Here is a 17,223-nt window from a genome sequence, read left to right on the forward strand (position 1 = left end):
TGTAGTTACTCCACAATACTAACCTAATTGACAGAGTGAAAATAAGGAAGCTTGTACAGAATACAAATATTCCAAAACATGCATCCTGTTTGCAACAAGACACTAAAGTAATACTGCAAAAAATGTGGCAAAGCAATTACATTTTTGTCCTGAATAAAAACTGTTATGTTTGAGGTAAATCTAATACAACACATTACTGAGTACTACTCTCCATATTTTCAAGCATAGTGGTGGCTGCATCATGTTATGGGTATGCTTGTAATCGTTAAGGACTGAGGAGTTTTTCAGGATAAAAAAACAAACAAAATGGAGCTAAGCCCAGGCAAAATCCTAGAGGAAAACTTGGTTCTGTCTGCTTTCCACCAGTCTGGGAGATCAGCAGGACAACAACCTAAAACACAAGGCCAAATCTACACTGGAGTTGCTTACCAAGAAGACAGTGAATGTTCCTGAGTAGAAAGTTACAGTTTTGACTTAAATATTTTTGAAAATCTATAGCTAGACTTGAAAAGGGTTGTCTAGCAATGGTCAACAATCAATTTGACTACGCGTGAAGGATTTTGAAAATAATAATGGGCAAATATTGTACAATCCAGGTGCACATAGCCTTAGAGACTTACCCAGAAGGATTTGAGGCTGTAATCGCTGCCAAAGGTGATTCTAACATGAATCGATTCAGGGGTGTGAATACTTATGTAAAAGAAATATTTCTGTATTTCATTAGATTTTGCACCTAATGAACAACACCAGAACCCTTGGAGAGGGTTCTGAGAGGGCAAACAAATGTTCTAAATCTACTTAAGTCTACACAGCACTTTCAAGGCTGGAGGCACTATATGGAGCAATAGCCGCTGTTGTTGGCAGTTGGCTGCACATGGGCCTACTCAGCAATTTAGTTGACAATTACAAGATCTGTAGTATTGCAGAGAAACCTCGGACGGGGATACTGAACTGAGTTAAAGGTCTAGCTAACGCAATTTAGGGCCTATCATCCCTGAAGATTTAGCCCCTTTGGAGGAAAATTACATTACATGTTATTCAAGTGATACACTACAGTGTGACTATAGTAATAGAAGGAAAGCATCAAGCGGTCTACTGAATATTTGAACCATGGCTAAAATCTCAGGTATAGCAGTACCCTGAATGGCATACTGCCTCTCAAACCTTGTAGCGAGTACTTTCCCAGAAGGTCTCGAGCTTTGTGACTAAAACGGCTCCTCATGACACAGCTCTTCTGTGTTCATATACCGCAAGATATCTTTCCCCTGATGAATACAATACACACAGTTGCTTATCACTGCTGAGAAATGACTTTCCTCCATCTCTCCACCTTTCGCACTCCACTAACTCACTAAATCGTCTAGAGTTCTGAACTGTATTAAATTCCAAGCTCAATGGTGTTCTGCCTCAGTCTATCTAGCCAGTTCTGTACTGGACAGATCCCACATGGGCTCCACTCATATGCTTCACATTTTTCTACAAGGACTTTTCATTCAAGCAATGGCAAAATGGTCGTTCCACCTGAAAAAGCACAAAAAAGTGGATTTCGACATCCACCTTCTCAGATTGTTCTGAAATTGTTTCTGAAGTTATTAACAGATACGTTTAGTATTCCTGAAACATTATTTTGTTTAAATATAATTTTATTTCTGAGAAATTAAGCTAATTGATTGCGCCCAAATTGGCCATTTTCATTTATAAGATTCAGATAATGTTCAAGAAATATAGTACCCAAAATCTGATTTGGACCAAACTTCTTCCTACCAATGAGTAAGACATGAGGAATTGTCACGTCTACTCCCGCTCCCCCTCTCCGCTGCTCTAGGTCACCAGTTCACTCATCATTACACACACCTGCCACCATCGTTATGAGCACTTGCGCTTAATTATGGGACTCACCTGGACTCCATCACGTCATTGATTACCTCCCCTATATCTGTCACTCCCTCAGGTTCATTCCTCAGTCAGCATTGATGTTATGTTTCTCATGTCCAGAAACGGTTCTTGTTTTGTTCTATTTATTTATTATTAAACCCTCACCCTGTACTTGCTTCTCATCTCCCAGCGTCTGCGTTAAAGGAGTCCCCCCCAAAAAAATCAAAAGCCACCCATGGACCCCCACACCAATCCCACCCCAACAACCAGTATACAGTATCAGTTCTCTGTTTGAAAAGCAGTATGAAGCTGTGGCTTGAAGTATAGCTTCTCCATATGTAATGTATTCCCTGTGAATCTGGTGATGGTTTTTCCCCACTGTTCTGAGAAATTAGTAATTAAAGTCGCTTGCATTATTTACCATAAAGTCCTGTGAAAGTAACAGGTTTTGACCACTAGATGCCACTGTTCTTGCTATAACGCCACATTCTTATCCATTTTCCTGGTCTCTTGTGTTCACTAAATAGATCACCACATTTCCTTTGCAACTTTGGGTTCTAAACCAATAGATTTGGCTCATTATGAAAATAAATTGTGGTCATCCTCAATTCAAGCCAGTCCTCCTTGAAAGCAATTCAGTTTGACTTCTCTTAGCAACCTAATGCTTCAACCAAACTCTCCGAGAGGGCTACTGCTACGCGATCTTCATATGAAAACTTATCCTACAAGCCCAAAACTTTGATGGAGAAATGGGCTAGGGTCTAAAATGTTGTGACAACCCTAATAAAATAATGAATTGCATGTCAGTCTTATGGTTTTTCAATAACATTATCAGGAAACAGCTCTATATGTATTGTGATTAGTGACATGTACCATTAAACCCAACAACACCAATTGCAAAATACTATACAGTGTGTGTTTGGGACTTTTACCATTGAAGACCATAACATTGAAACCATTAGAACTGCTGTAGCCTAATAGTTTGCTTGTTCACCAGGAATGGTCTAACAGTAACTCAAAATGGGGCTTATGTGGTGGGCGTGGCGGGGGCATGGCCAATGATGCAATCACCAACTGAACAGTTTAGAAGCCCTCATGTCGGCCAGTGACAAAATGTAGCTGTTTTAAAGCTCATTTCTTGCAATTCTACACATTGACATGTGGCAGAGAATTTTTTTTGTTAGCTAATTTCCTGCAATTCTACACATTTTGCCATGGCTTACACCATCTGAGTGACTCAAACATTATAACAAAATCAATGGGGGCACCATGCCATGACTGTCTAGCTTTAATTTTAGTGATTTGTAGTTCTCAAAGATGATCTTATTTAAAAATTATATAGCCATTATATTTTATATCTGGTTTCAGTTATTTAGGTTTACACTGAAAAGTTTATCCATCCTGAAAATTATTATTTTACACACACACACACACACACACACACACTTTTCATTTTAGTCATTTAGCAGATGCTCTTATCCAGAGAGACACAGTTAGTGAGTGCATACATTTTCATACTGGCCCCCCGTGGACACCTGCCCGTCGAACATCTCATTCCATAATCATGGGCATTAATATGGAGGTGGTCCCCCCTTTGCTGCTATAACAGCCTCCACTCTTCTGGGAAGGCTTTCCACTAGATATTAGAAAATTGCTGCGGGGACTTGCTTCCATTCAGCCACAAGAGCATTAGGGAGGTCGGGCACTGATGTTGGGCGATTAGGCCTGGCTCGCAGTCGGCGTTCCAATTCATCCCAAAGGTGTTCGATGGGGTTGAGGTCAGGGCTCTGTGCAGGTCTGTGCAGATCTTAGGCTTGTGTGCGGAGGTTTGGCCATGGAAACCCATTTCATGAAGGTCCTGACAAACCGCTACAGTGAGGGAAAAAAAGTATTTGATCCCCTGCTGGTTTTGTATGTTTGCCCACTAACAAAGACATGATCAGTCTATAATTTTAATGGTAGGTATATTTGAACAGTGAGAGACAGAATGACAACAACAAAAATCCAGAAAAACGCATGTCAAAAATTTTATAAATTGATTTGCATTTTGACCCCTCTGCAAAACATGACTTAGTACTTGATGGCAAAACCCTTGTTGGCAATCACAGAGGTCAGAAGTTTATTGTAGTTGGCCACCAGGTTTGCACACATCTCAGGAGGGATTTTGTCCCACTCCTCTTCGCAGATCTTCTCCAAGTCATTAAGGTTTCAAGGCTGATGTTAGGCAACTCTAACCTTCAGCTCCCTCCACAAATGTTCTATGGGATTAAGGTCTGGAGACTGGCTAGGCCACTCCAGGACCTTAATGTGCTTCTTCTTGAGCCACTCCTTTGTTGACTTGGCCATGTGTTTTGGGTCATTGTCACGCTGGAATACCCATCCACGACCCATTTTCAATGCCCTGGCTGAGGGAAGGAGGTTCTCACCCAAGATTTGACGGTACATGGCCCCGTCCATCATCCCCTTTGATGCGGTGAAGTTGTCCTGTCCCCTTAGCAGAAAATCACCCCCAAAGCATAATGTTTCCACCTCCATGTTTGACGGGGGGGATGGTGTTCTTGGGGTCATAGGCAGCATTCCTCCTCCTCCTCCAAGCACGGCGAGTTGAGTTGATGCCAAAGAGCTCGATTTTGGTCTCATCTGACCACAACACTTTCACCCAGTTCTCCTCTGAATCATTCAGATGTTCATTGGCAAACTTCAGACGGCCCTGTATATGTGCTTTCTTGAGCAGGGGGACCTTGCTGGCGCTGCAGGATTTCAGTCCTTCACGGCGTAGTGTGTTACCAATTGTTTTCTTGGTGACTATGGTCCCAGATGCCTTGTGATCATTAACAAGATCCTCCTGTGTAGTTCTGGGCTGATGCATTAAGAAGGAAAGAAATTCCACAATTTAACAAGGCACACCTGTTAATTGAAATGCATTCCAGGTGACTACCTCATGAAGCTGGTTGAGAGAATGCCAACAGTGTGCAAAGCTGTCATCAAGGCAAACGGTGGCTATTTGAAGAATCTCAAATATAAACATATATTTTGATTTGTTCAACACTTTTTTGGTTACTACATGATTACGTGTCATTTCTACAATGTAAAAAATAGTAAAAATAAAGAAAAACCCTTGAATGAGTATACATACATACATACAGTGCATTCGGGAGTCGGTATTCAGACCCCATGACTTTTTCCACATTTTGTTACGTTACAGCTTTATTCTAAAATGGATTAAATAAATCCAAATATTTCATAACTCTACACACAATATCCCACAATGACAAAGCGGAAACAGGTTTTTAGAAATGTTTGCACATTTATAATATATACTTTTTTTTATACCTTAGTTACATAAATATTCAGACCCTTTGCTATGAGACTCGAAATTGAGCTCAGGTGCATCCTGTTTCCATTAATCATCCTTAAGATGTTTCTACAACTTGATTGGAGTCCACCTGTGGTAAATTCAATTGATTGGACATGATTTGGAAAGGCACACACCTGTCTATATAAGGTCCCACAGTTGACAGTGCATGTCAGAGCAAAAACCAAGCCATGAGGTCGAAGGAATTGTCCGTACAGGTCCAAGACAGGATTGTGTCGAAGCACAGATCTGGGGAAGGGTACCTAAACATTTCTGCAGCATTGAAGGTCCCCAAGAACACAGTGGCCTCCATCATTCTTAATTGGAAGAAGTTTGGAACCACCAATACTCTTCCTAGACCTGGCCTTCCGGCCAAACTGAGCAGTCGGGAGAGAAGAGCCTTGGTCAGGGAGGTGACCAAAAACCAGATAATCACTCAGAGCTTCAGAGTTGCTCTGTGGTGATGGGAGAACCTTCCAGAAGGACAACCATATCTGCAGCAGTCCCCCAATCAGGCCTTTATGGTAGAGTGGCCAGACAGAAGCCACTCCTCAGTAAAAGGCACATGACAGCCCGCTTGGAGTTTGCCAAAAGGCACCTAAAGACTCCCAGACAATGAGAAACAAGATTATCTGGTCTGATGAAACCAAGATTCAACTCTTTTGCCTGAATGCCAAGCGTCATGTCTGGAGGAAAGCTGGCACCATAGCTACGGTGAAGCATGGTGGTGACACCATCATGTGTGGGGATGTTTTCAAAGCGGGAGGACACACTGGGATGTTCCTTCACGCTAGCCCTTGGGACAAGTCTCGTGCCTTGAGTGGCCCAGCCAGAGCCCGGACTTGAACCCGATCTAACATCTCTGGAGAGACCTGAAAATAGCTGTGCAGCGACGCTCCCAATCCAACCTGACAGAGCTTGAGATGATCTGCAGAGAAGAAAGGGAGAAACTCCTCAAATACTGGTGTGCCAAGCTTGTAGCGTCATACCTAAGAAGACTCCAGAGTGGCGCAGTGGTCTAAGGCACTGCATCGCAGCGCTAGCTGTGCCACTAGAGATCCTTGTTCGAATCCAGGCTCTGTCGTAGCCGGCCGCGACCGGGAGACCCATGGGGCGGCGCACAATTGGCCCAGCGTCGTCCAGGGTAGGGGAGGGAATGGCCGGCAGGGATGTAGCTCAGTTGGTAGAGCATGGCATTTGCAACGCCAGGGTTGTGGGTTCGATTCCAGTATAAAAAATAAAAATGTATGCACTCACTAACTGTAAGTCGCTCTGGATAAGAGTGTCTGCTAAATGACGTAAATGTAAGATTTATTGTGTGTAGACTGATGAGGGGGAAAAAACTATTTAATCCATTTAAAAATAAGGTTGTAACATAACTTTTGGTTTTTTTAAAGTCAAGGGGTCTGAATATTTTCTGAATGCACTGTGTGCGTACGTACTTACATTGGCTTGCGAAAGTATTCATTCCTTTGTAATTTTTCCTGTTTTGTTGCCTTTTAAACTGGAATTTGTATCATTTGATTTACACAACATGCCTACCACTTTGAAGATGCAAAATATATATTCACCCCCCCCCCAAAGTAAATACTTTGTAGAGCCACCTTTTGCAGCATTTACAGCTGCAAGTCTCTTGGGGTATGTATCTATAAGCTTGGCACATCTAGCCACTGGGATTTTTGTCCATTCTTCAAGGCAAAACTGCCCCAGCTCCTTCAAGTTGGATGGGTTCCGCTGTTGTACAGCAATCTTTAAGTCATACCACATATTCTCAATTGATTGAGGTCTGGGCTTTCACTAGGAAATTCCAAGACATTTAAATGTTTCCCCTTAAACCACTCGAGTATTGCTTTAGCAGTATGCTTAGGGTCATTGTCCTGCTGGAAGGTGAACCTCCGTCCCAGTCTCTCTGGAAGACTGAAACAGGTTTCCCTCAAGAATTTCCCTGTATTTAGCGCCATCCATCATTCCTTCAATTATGTCCAGTTTCCCAGTCCCTGACGATGAAAAACTTCCCCACAGCATGATGCTGCCACCACCATGCTTCACTGTGGGGATGGTGTTCTCGCGGTGATGAGAGGTGTTGGGTTTGCGCCAGACATAGCATTTTCCTTGATGGCCAAAAAGCTCAATTTTAGTCTCATCTGACCGGAATACCTTCTTCCATATGTTTGGGGAGTCTCCCACATGTCTTTTGACGAACACCAAACGTGTTTGCTTATTTTTTTCTTTAAGCAATGGCTTTTTTCTGGCCACTCTTCTGTAAAGCCCAGCTCTGTGGAGTGTACGACTTAGTGGTCCTATGGACAGATACTCTAATATCCACTGTGGAGCTTTTTAGGTCCTTCAGGGTTATCTTCTGTCTCTTTTTTGCCTCTGATTAATGCCCTCCTTGCCTGGTCCGTGAGTTTTGGTGGGCGGCCCTCTCTTGGCAGGTTTGTTGTGGTGCCATATTCTTTCCATTTGTTAAATAATGGATTTAATGGTTCTCCGTGGGATGTTCAAAGTTTCTGATATTTTTTATTTTCCACAACTTTGTCCCTGACCTGTTTGGAGAGCTCCTTGGTCTTCATGGTGTCGCTTGCTTGGTGGTGCCACTTGCTTAGTGGTGTTGCAGACTCTGGGGCCTTTCAGAACAGGTGTATATATATATATATACACTGAGATCATGTGGCACACAGGTGGACTTTATTTAACTAATTGTGTGACTTCTGAAGGTAATTGGTTGCACCAGATCATATTTAGGGGCTTCATAGCAAAGGGGGTGAATAAATATGCACGCACCACTTTTCCGTTATTGAATTTTTTTCATTACACTTCACCAATTTGGACTATTTTGTGTATGTCCATTACATGAAATCCAAATAAAAATCAATTTAAATTACAGGTTGCAATGCAACAAAATAGTAAAAACACCAAGGGGGATGAATACTTTTGCAAGGCACTGTATGTACGTATGTATGTATGTATGCATATATATACACACACACACAGTACACTGAATTGAAATATAAACGCAACGTGCAACTATTTCAAAGACTTTACTGAGTTACAGTTCTGTAAGAAAATCAGTCAATTGAAATAAATTAATTAGGCCCTAATCTATTGATTTCACATGACTGGGAATACAGATTATCAACTGTTGGTCACAGATCCCTTAAAAAAAAGGTAGGGGCGTGGATCAGAAAATCAGTCAGTGTTTGGTGTGACCACCATTTGCCTCATGCGGCACGACACATCTCCTTCAACAGCCTGATCAACTCTATGCGATTGTGGCCTGTGGAATGTTGTCCCACTCCTCTTCAATGGCTGTGCGAAGTTGCTGGATATTGCCGGGAACTGGAACACGCTGTTGTACACGTTGATCCAGAGCATCCCAAACATGCTCAATGGGTGACATGTCTGGTAAGTATGCAGGCCATGAAAGAACTGGGACATTTTCAGCTTTCAGGAATTGTTTACATTTTCATGCTCAAACATGAGGTGATGGCGGAGGATGAATGGCACGACAATGGGCCTCAGGATCTCGTCACGGTATCTCTGCGCATTCAAATTGCCATCGATAAAATGCAATTGTGTTCATTGTCCGTAGGTTATGCCTGCCCATACCATAACCCCACTGCCACCATGGGGCACTCTGTTCACAATGTTGACATCAGCAAACCGCTCGCCCACATGACGCCATGCACGTGGTCTGTGGTTGAGGCTGGTTGGACTTACTGCCAAATTCTTTAAAATGGCGTTGGAGGCAGTTTATGGTAGAGAAATGAAAATTAAATTGTCTGGCAACTGCTCTGGTAGACATTCCTGCAGTCAGCATGCCAATTGCACGCTCCCTCAAAACTTGCAACATCTGTGGCATTGTGTTGTGTAACACAACTGCACAGTTTAGAGTGGCCTTTTATTGTCCCGAGCACAAGGTGCACCTGCTTAATGATCAAGCTGATTAATCAACTTCTTGATATGCCACACCTGTCAGGTGGATGTCTTATCTTGGCAAAGGAGAAATGCTCACTAACAGGGACGTAAACAAATATGTGCACCAAATTTGAGATAAATAAGCTTTTGTGTACGTGGATAATTTCTGGGATCATTTATTTCAGCTCATGAAACATGGGACCAACACTTTACATCTTGCTTTTATATTTCTGTTCAGTGTATATTAATTTTTTACTGTTTGGACATAGACAGCCTGAAAAAAAACACTTAGGCGGCCTGCCCAATACTTTTATATGCAGAAAAAAACCCTGAGTAACTAATCCAGACCTTTCTTTGAAGGGAATAAACCACACACAAAGGGTCCGTTTCCTGGACCCTGATTAAGCATAAAGAAGGACAAACTGGTTTATTTTCATGGACTGGCTTGAATTGTGAGGATGACCCCCCAAATTAATTTTCATCATGAGCCAAATCTACTGGTTTTCTACAAAGTTGCAAAGGAAATGTTGTGATCTATTTAATAAACACAAGAAACCAGCTAAATGTATAAAAGAGTGTGGCGGTATAGCAGGAACAGCGGAATCTAGTGGTCAAAATCTGGTACTTTCACACTACTTGATGGTAAATAATGCAAGTGACTTCAATGACTAATTTATTTTAACAGGAAAAAAAAAACACCAGATTCACAGGGAATACATTACATAGTATGGAGAAGCTATACTGCAAGCCGCAGCTTCACACTAATTGTCAAACAGAGAACTGATACTGTATACTGGTTGTTGGGGTGGGGTTGGCATGGGGTGGCTTCAGAATTTATTTTGCGATTCATAATTTCTTACTCATTTGTAGGAAGACGTTTGGTCCAAATCGGATGTTGGGTACTATATTTACTGAATATCATCTGAATCCTATAAATTAAAATGCAATCGATGCAATTAATATTAGCTTAATTTCTCAGAGATAAAATGTAAGTTTAAGAAAATAATGTTTCAGGAATGCCAATCTTATGTTTCTAACTACAGAAACAATTTCAAAACTATCTGATATGGTGGGTGTCATGGCTTGCTGAACTGACATGGAATGAATCAAAAGAGAAGCAAGCAAACATTGCATTGAAGTTGAATAAACAAGTAGCAGAATGACAAGATGTGGGAAGTTAAACAAGGTGCAGGACTAGGCATACACAGTAAACCTATTTACTGTACTACTACTCATTCATTGTCACATATTTCTGTGGATTTCTCCACAAATTAGGTGCAGTTGTTGGGTGTGTAACGGGTGTTCGCCGGGTCACTCACCCAGCTGGGTAGGCCACTAGTCCAGAGCGAGGGTCGCAGGCCAAAGCACGGTTCCCAAATGCTGTGATCCCCAGCACCTTCTCCAATGTCACCTAAAAAATAAATAATGCAGAGCTTATTATATTTTTACAATAAAATGGGCACACACATGACATTACACCATGTTGTTAAATAATTAACACACATAAACTACAGGCCAAATGTGTGGTATGTTGCCAAATGAAAGCAGGTGTTCCTAATGTTTTGTACACTCAGTTACATGCATAATGATTTGCATGGCAGTATGGGGAAAACACTGCATGAAACCTTCATTACTCTTCAGTTGTAACACACACACCCTCCTTCACACACTCTCTCTGTCTCCCCCTCTCACATAAGCACACATAACAGTACCACTCTATCCCACAAACATACACACACTGTTCCCAACTTTAAAAACGTTAGGCACCAAACAGTATGTTAGGAGTACCTGAAATATATATTTTTTTGATAGAGTTTAGGCTTACATTAGGCCTATATGAATCCTACCTTTGAAGCACATCTCATTAGTAGCAGACCCTTTTCCTTTCTTCCAGTGCCAATCAAATTTTCCTAGACCTACTGTCCAGTTACCAGGTTGTTAGCTAGCTAGGTGACATGACTGAACGACGTTGTTTGTTATCAAACCAATAATTAGCCGCCCGGTATTAGTTTAAAACGGCCCGCGACATGGTTTGTGAAATTATATCAAATGCGCATGAAATCGCACAGGAACAAAATAAGGTCGCTCCGGTTGTATGGGTCATATTTTCTTAACCATTTGAGCTGGAGACAAGCCGTTTTCTTTGCTATAAAGTACGCATGCCTGTCGCGAAGCTGTTTTTTCTCTCTCTCTGGCACTGCTGCGTGACAGCGAACTTCCAAAGCCTTCTCAGCCTGGCCTGTGCTCTTGGTTATATCAGGTCAATGTATCAACTTTGCTCACTCTGTGCGCTGCTCCAATGTACCAAAAGTACAAATGTAACAACAGAAGACTGATCAGGGTCTGCATCCCCGCTCGCTATCACGGCTAAATTATATTTTAAAAACTGATGGATTAATAGGGGAGCAGGAAGCGTGGACGGATAGAAGTGAGTGACGTCTGGAAGGGGATGCGGCTGGCTGATTACTGGTGCCACACGTGCTATGCGCATGAAAGTAAAGTGGACATTATTGGACCAGCGCATACAAGAGACTAGCTGCTGTTGCTTAACTAATTTAACTGAATTTTATAAACAGGCGTCAGAGGGTTCTTTAGATCGGTAGGGACGAAACATTTGGTAGTATCATCTGAAACTGTACTTTTGTATTCTAAAATGTTATCATAAGTATCATGATGTTTTGGTACCTTAATATTACCGTGGTACCGGTATATCGTGCAACACTTGCCTGTACAGAATACAAATATTCCAAAACATACTGTTTGCAACAAGGCACTAAAGTAATACTGTAAAGAATGTGGCAAAGCAATTAATTTTTTGTCCTAAATACAAAGTGATATGTTTGGGGCAAATCCAATACAACACATTATTGAGTACCACAACCCATATTTTCAAGCACAGTGGTGGCTGCATTATGTTAAGGGTATGCTTGTAATCGTTAAGGACTGGGGATCTATCGATCAAAGATCTATGAACTGGTCAAAATAAGTGCACTATGTGAGGGAAAAGGGTGTCATTTGGGATCCATCCACTAATGCTACTATAGGCTCAAGGCTGCATACAGTGAGTACAATAATCTTCTAGAGCTGCACTCACTGCCTTAGAAATAAATCAGCCCCAGGATAACAAGAATACCCACTCCTTACTTCTCTCATTCTCAAATAAAAGCGGCCTATTCCTTTGTCTGACTCCCTACTCCAGAGTGCTTCACTCTAGGCTACTAGGCTATGTCTGCAAAAGTTTGCAATCACCTCTTATTAGCCTACATCCTAAGAAAACAAAGGCAGATTGACATCAAATGAATGAAGCTCACTTCAATAATAAACAACCACAGCAAGACTAATGATGACTCACATTATTATATATCATTAAGCAAAACTAAATACAAACAATAGGAAGAAGTAGCATAACTTCATTTTCATATAGCCTAAAAAACATCTTAAGACAATCTCTGATAGTAGACTAAACCTAATGTTGTGAAGATATAGTCTCAGCTTTCCCCTGCTATGCTACATAATATCAGGCTAATACAGCAGTAGTAACCTAGTGTTTACGTCTGGTTTGTCTCTGCTGTAAGTGTGCCAGGGAGCTCTCTTCTCTTCAGTGCACAGAAACACCTCTTAAAACCCACTAGGAGCAACAGTCATGGATACTAGGGCTACTTAATAAAGCAATGGGACTAACAGAATGACAGAATTTGCAGAGTAATACTTTCTATGTTTAAAAAACGATATTTACACTCAGCGGCCAGTTTCTTAGGTACACCATCCCGTTCACGAAAATGGTTCGCTCCTACAGACAGTGAGTCACATGGCTTGCTATATAAAGCAGGCAGACAGGCATCAAGGCATTCAGTTACGTTTGAATTGAATGTTAGAAGAATGGGCAAAACGAGGGACCTAAGTGACTTTGAGCATGGTATAATAGTCGGTGCCAGGCGCGCCGATTCCAGTATCTCAGAAACGGCCGACCACCTGGGTTTTTCACGCACGACAGTGTCTAGGGTTTACCGAGAATGGTGTGACAAACCAAAAAAGACTGCGGCTGTCCTGTGGGCGAAAACAGTTTGTTGATGAGAGGTCGAGGGAGAATGGCAAGAATCATGCAAGCTAACAGGCGGGCCACAAACAGGCAAATAACAGTGCAGTACAACAGTGGTGTGCAGAACGGCATCTCGGAACACACAACTCATCGGTCCTTGTCACGAATGGACTATTGCAGCAGACGACCACACCGGGTTCCACTCCTATCACCTTAAAAGCAAAAACTCAAATAGGAAGTACCAGTGACACGCTCAATACGGAAGTGGTCCGATGAAGCGGATGCTAAGCTACAGGACTGTTTCGCTAGCACAGACTGGAAAATGTTCTGGGATTCATCTGATAACTTTGAGGAGTTTACCACATCAGTCACCGGCTTCATTAATAAGTGCATCGACGACGTCGTCTCTACAGTGACCGTACGTACATACCACAACCAGAAGCCATGGATTACAGGCAACATCCACACTGAGCTTAAGGCTAGAGCTGCCGCTTTCAAAGAGCGGGACACAAACTCCCTGTTCACCCACGACTGCATGGCCACGCACGACAAAAACACAATCAAGTTTGCTGAAGGGCGAAAAGATTTGACATGGACCCTCAGATCCTCAAAATGTTCTACAGCTGAACCATTGAGAGCATCTTGACTGGCTGCATCACCGCTTGGTACAGCAACTGCAAGGCACCCGACTGAAAGGTGCTAAAGAGGGTGGTGAGTACGGCCCAGTACATCACTGGGGCCAAGCTCCCTGCCATCCACGACCTCTATACCAGGCAGTGTCAGAGGAAGGCCGAAAAAAATTGTCAATGACTCCAGCCACCCAAGCCATAGACTGATCTCTCTGCTACCGCACAGCAAGCGATACCAGTACACCAAGTCTGGAACCTACAGGACCCTGGAAAGCGTCTACCCCCAAGCCATAAGACTGCTAAACAAGGCTGTTAAATAGCTAATCTAGGGCTGACCCCATTGAGTCGACTGGTTGATTGTTTCGTCGATAGGCTGTTGGTCGACCAATATTTCTTTAGTCGAGCAGTAGCAAAAAATATCTACATACAGTGGGGAGAACAAGTATTTGATACACTGCCGATTTTGCAGATTTTCCTACTTACAAAACATGTAGAGGTCTGTAATTTTTTATCATAGGTACACTTCAACTGTGAGAGACAGAATCTAAAACAAAAATCCAGAAAATCACATTGTATGATTTTTAAGTAATTAATTTGCATTTTATTGCATGACATAAGTATTTGACGCATCAGAAAAGCAGAACTTAATATCTGGTACAGAAACCTTTGTTTGCAATTACAGAGGTCATATGTTTCCTGTAGGTCTTAACCAGGTTTGCACACACTGCAGCAGGGATTTTGGCCCACTCCTCCATACAGACCTTCTCCAGATCCTTCAGGTTTCGGGGCTGTCGCTGGGCAATACAGACTTTCAGCTCCCTCCAAAGATTTTCTATTGGGTTCAGGTCTGGAGACTGGCTAGGCCACTCCAGGACCTTGAGATGCTTCTTACGGAGCCACTCCTTAGTTGCCCTGGCTGTGTGTTTCGGGTCGTTGTCATGCTGGAAGATCCAGCCACAACCCATCTTCAATGCTCTTACCGAGGGACGGAGGTTGTTGGCCAAGATCTCGCGATACATGGCCCCATCCATCCTCCCCTCAATACGGTGCAGTCGTCCTGTCCCCTTTGCAGAAAAGCATCCCAAAAGAATGATGTTTCCACCTCCATGCTTCACGGTTGGGATGGTGTTCTTGGGGTTGTACTCATCCTTCTTCTTCCTCCAAACACGGCGAGTGGAGTTTAGACCAAAATGCTCTATTTTTGTCTCATCAGACCACATGACCTTCTCCCATTCCTCCTCTGGATCATCCAGATGGTCATTGGCAAACTTCAGACGGGCCTGGACATGCGCTGGCTTGAGCAGGGGGACCTTGCGTGCGCTGCAGGATTTTAATCCATGACGGCGTAGTGTGTTACTAATGGTTTTCTTTGAGACTGTGGTCCCAGCTCTCTTCAGGTCATTGACCAGGTCCTGCCATGTAGTTCTGGGCTGATCCCTCACCTTCCTCATGATCATTGATGCCCCACGAGGTGAGATCTTGCATGGAGCCCCAGACCGAGGATGATTGACCGTCATCTTGAACTTCTTCCATTTTCTAATAATTGCGCCAACAGTTGTTGCCTTCTCACCAAGCTGCTTGCCTATTGTCCTGTAGCCCATCCCAGCCTTGTGCAAGTCTACAATTTTATCCCTGATGTCCTTACACAGCTCTCTGGTCTTGGCCATGGTGGAGAGGTTGGAGTCTGTTTGATTGAGTGTGTGGACAGGTGTCTTTTATACAGGTAACGAGTTCAAACAGGTGCAGTTAATACAGGTAATGAGTGGAGAACAGGAGGGCTTCTTAAACAAAAAATAACAGGTCTGTGAGAGCTGGAATTCTTACTGGTTGGTAGGTGATCAAATACTTATGTCATGTAATAAAATGCAAATTAATTACTTAAAAATCATACAATGTGATTTTCTGGATTTTTGTTTTAGATTCCGTCTTTCAAAGTTGAAGTGTACCTATGATAAAAATTACAGACCTCTACATGCTTTGTAAGTAGGAAAACCTGCAAAGTCGGCAGTGTATCAAATACTTGTTCTTCCCACTGTATACAGTGAGGAAAAAAAGTATTTGATCCCCTGCTGATTTTGTACGTTTGCACACTGACAAAGACATGATCAGTCTATCATTTTAATGGTAGGTTTATTTGAACAGTGAGAGACAGGATAACAACAAAAAAATCCAGAAAAATGCATGTCAAAAATGTTATAAATTGATTTGCATTTTAATGAGGGAAATAAGTATTTGACCCCTCTGCAAAACAGGACTTAGTACTTGGTGGCAAAACCCTTGTTGGCAATCACAGAGGTCAGACTTTTCTTGTAGTTGGCCACCAGGTTTGCACACATCTCAGGAGGGATTTTGTTCCACTCCTCTTTGCAGATCTTCTCCAAGTCATTAAGGTTTCGAGGCTGACATTTGGCAACTCGAACCTTCAGCTCCCTCCACAGATTTTCTATGGGATTAAGGTCTGGAGACTGGCTAGGCCACTCCAGGACCTTAATGTGCTTCTTCTTGAGCCACTCTTTTGTTGCCTTGGCCGTGTGTTTTGGGTCATTGTCATGCTGGAATACCCATCCACGACCCATTTTCAATGCCCTGGCTGAGGGAAGGAGGTTCTCACCCAAGATTTTATGGTACATGGCCCCGTCCATCGTCCCTTTGATGCGGTGAAGTTGTCCTGTCCCCTTAGCAGAAAAACACCCCCAAAGCATAATGTTTCCACCTCCATGTTTGACGGTGGGGATGTTTAATATTCATCATAGTCAACTATGACAGACAAAATGAGATTTTTTTTTCCAGAAAATCACATTGTAGGATTTTTTATGAATTTATTTGCAAATGATGGTGGAAAATAAGTATTTGGTCAATAACAAAAGTTTCTCAGTACTTTGTGATATACCCTTTGTTGGCAATGACACAGGTCAAACGTTTTCTGTAAGTCTTCACAAGGTTTTCACACACTGTTGCTGGTATTTTGGCCCATTCCTCCATGCAGATCTCCTCTAAAGCAGTGATGTTTTGGGGCTGTCGCTGGGCAACACGGACTTTCAACTCCCTCCAAAGATTTTCTATGGGGTTGAGATCTGGAGACTGGCTAGGCCACTCCAGAACCTTGAAATGCTTCTTACGAAGCCACTCCTTCGTTGCCCGGGCGGGTTGTTTGGGATCATTGTCATGCTGAAAGACCCAGCCACGTTTCATCTTCAATGCCCTTGCTGATGGAAGGAGGTTTTCACTCAAAATCTCACGATACATGGCCCCATTCATTCTTTCCTTTACACGGATCAGTCGTCCTGGTCCCTTTGCAGAAAAACAGCCCCAAAGCATGATGTTTCCACCCCATGCTTCACAGTAGGTATGGTGTTCTTTGGATGCAACTCAGCATTCTTTGTCCTCCAAACACGACGAGTTGAGTT

At 42.6% G+C, this 17,223-nt stretch overlaps 1 protein-coding gene across 1 annotated transcript in view; it reads right to left on the reverse strand.

Moving 5' to 3' along the window:
• LOC121538925 (mitogen-activated protein kinase-binding protein 1) overlaps positions 1-17,223 on the reverse strand; it is a 75,759-nt gene that overhangs the window by 52,567 nt on the left and 5,969 nt on the right. Inside the window, exon 2 of the mRNA XM_041847086.2 lies at positions 10,468-10,559. Coding sequence (XP_041703020.2) covers positions 10,468-10,559 — 92 coding nt within the window. The remainder of the gene's footprint in view (positions 1-10,467; positions 10,560-17,223) is intronic.

Source organism: Coregonus clupeaformis, chromosome 25, assembly GCF_020615455.1.
Source record: "Coregonus clupeaformis isolate EN_2021a chromosome 25, ASM2061545v1, whole genome shotgun sequence".
NCBI classification, from domain to species: Eukaryota; Metazoa; Chordata; class Actinopteri; order Salmoniformes; family Salmonidae; genus Coregonus; species Coregonus clupeaformis.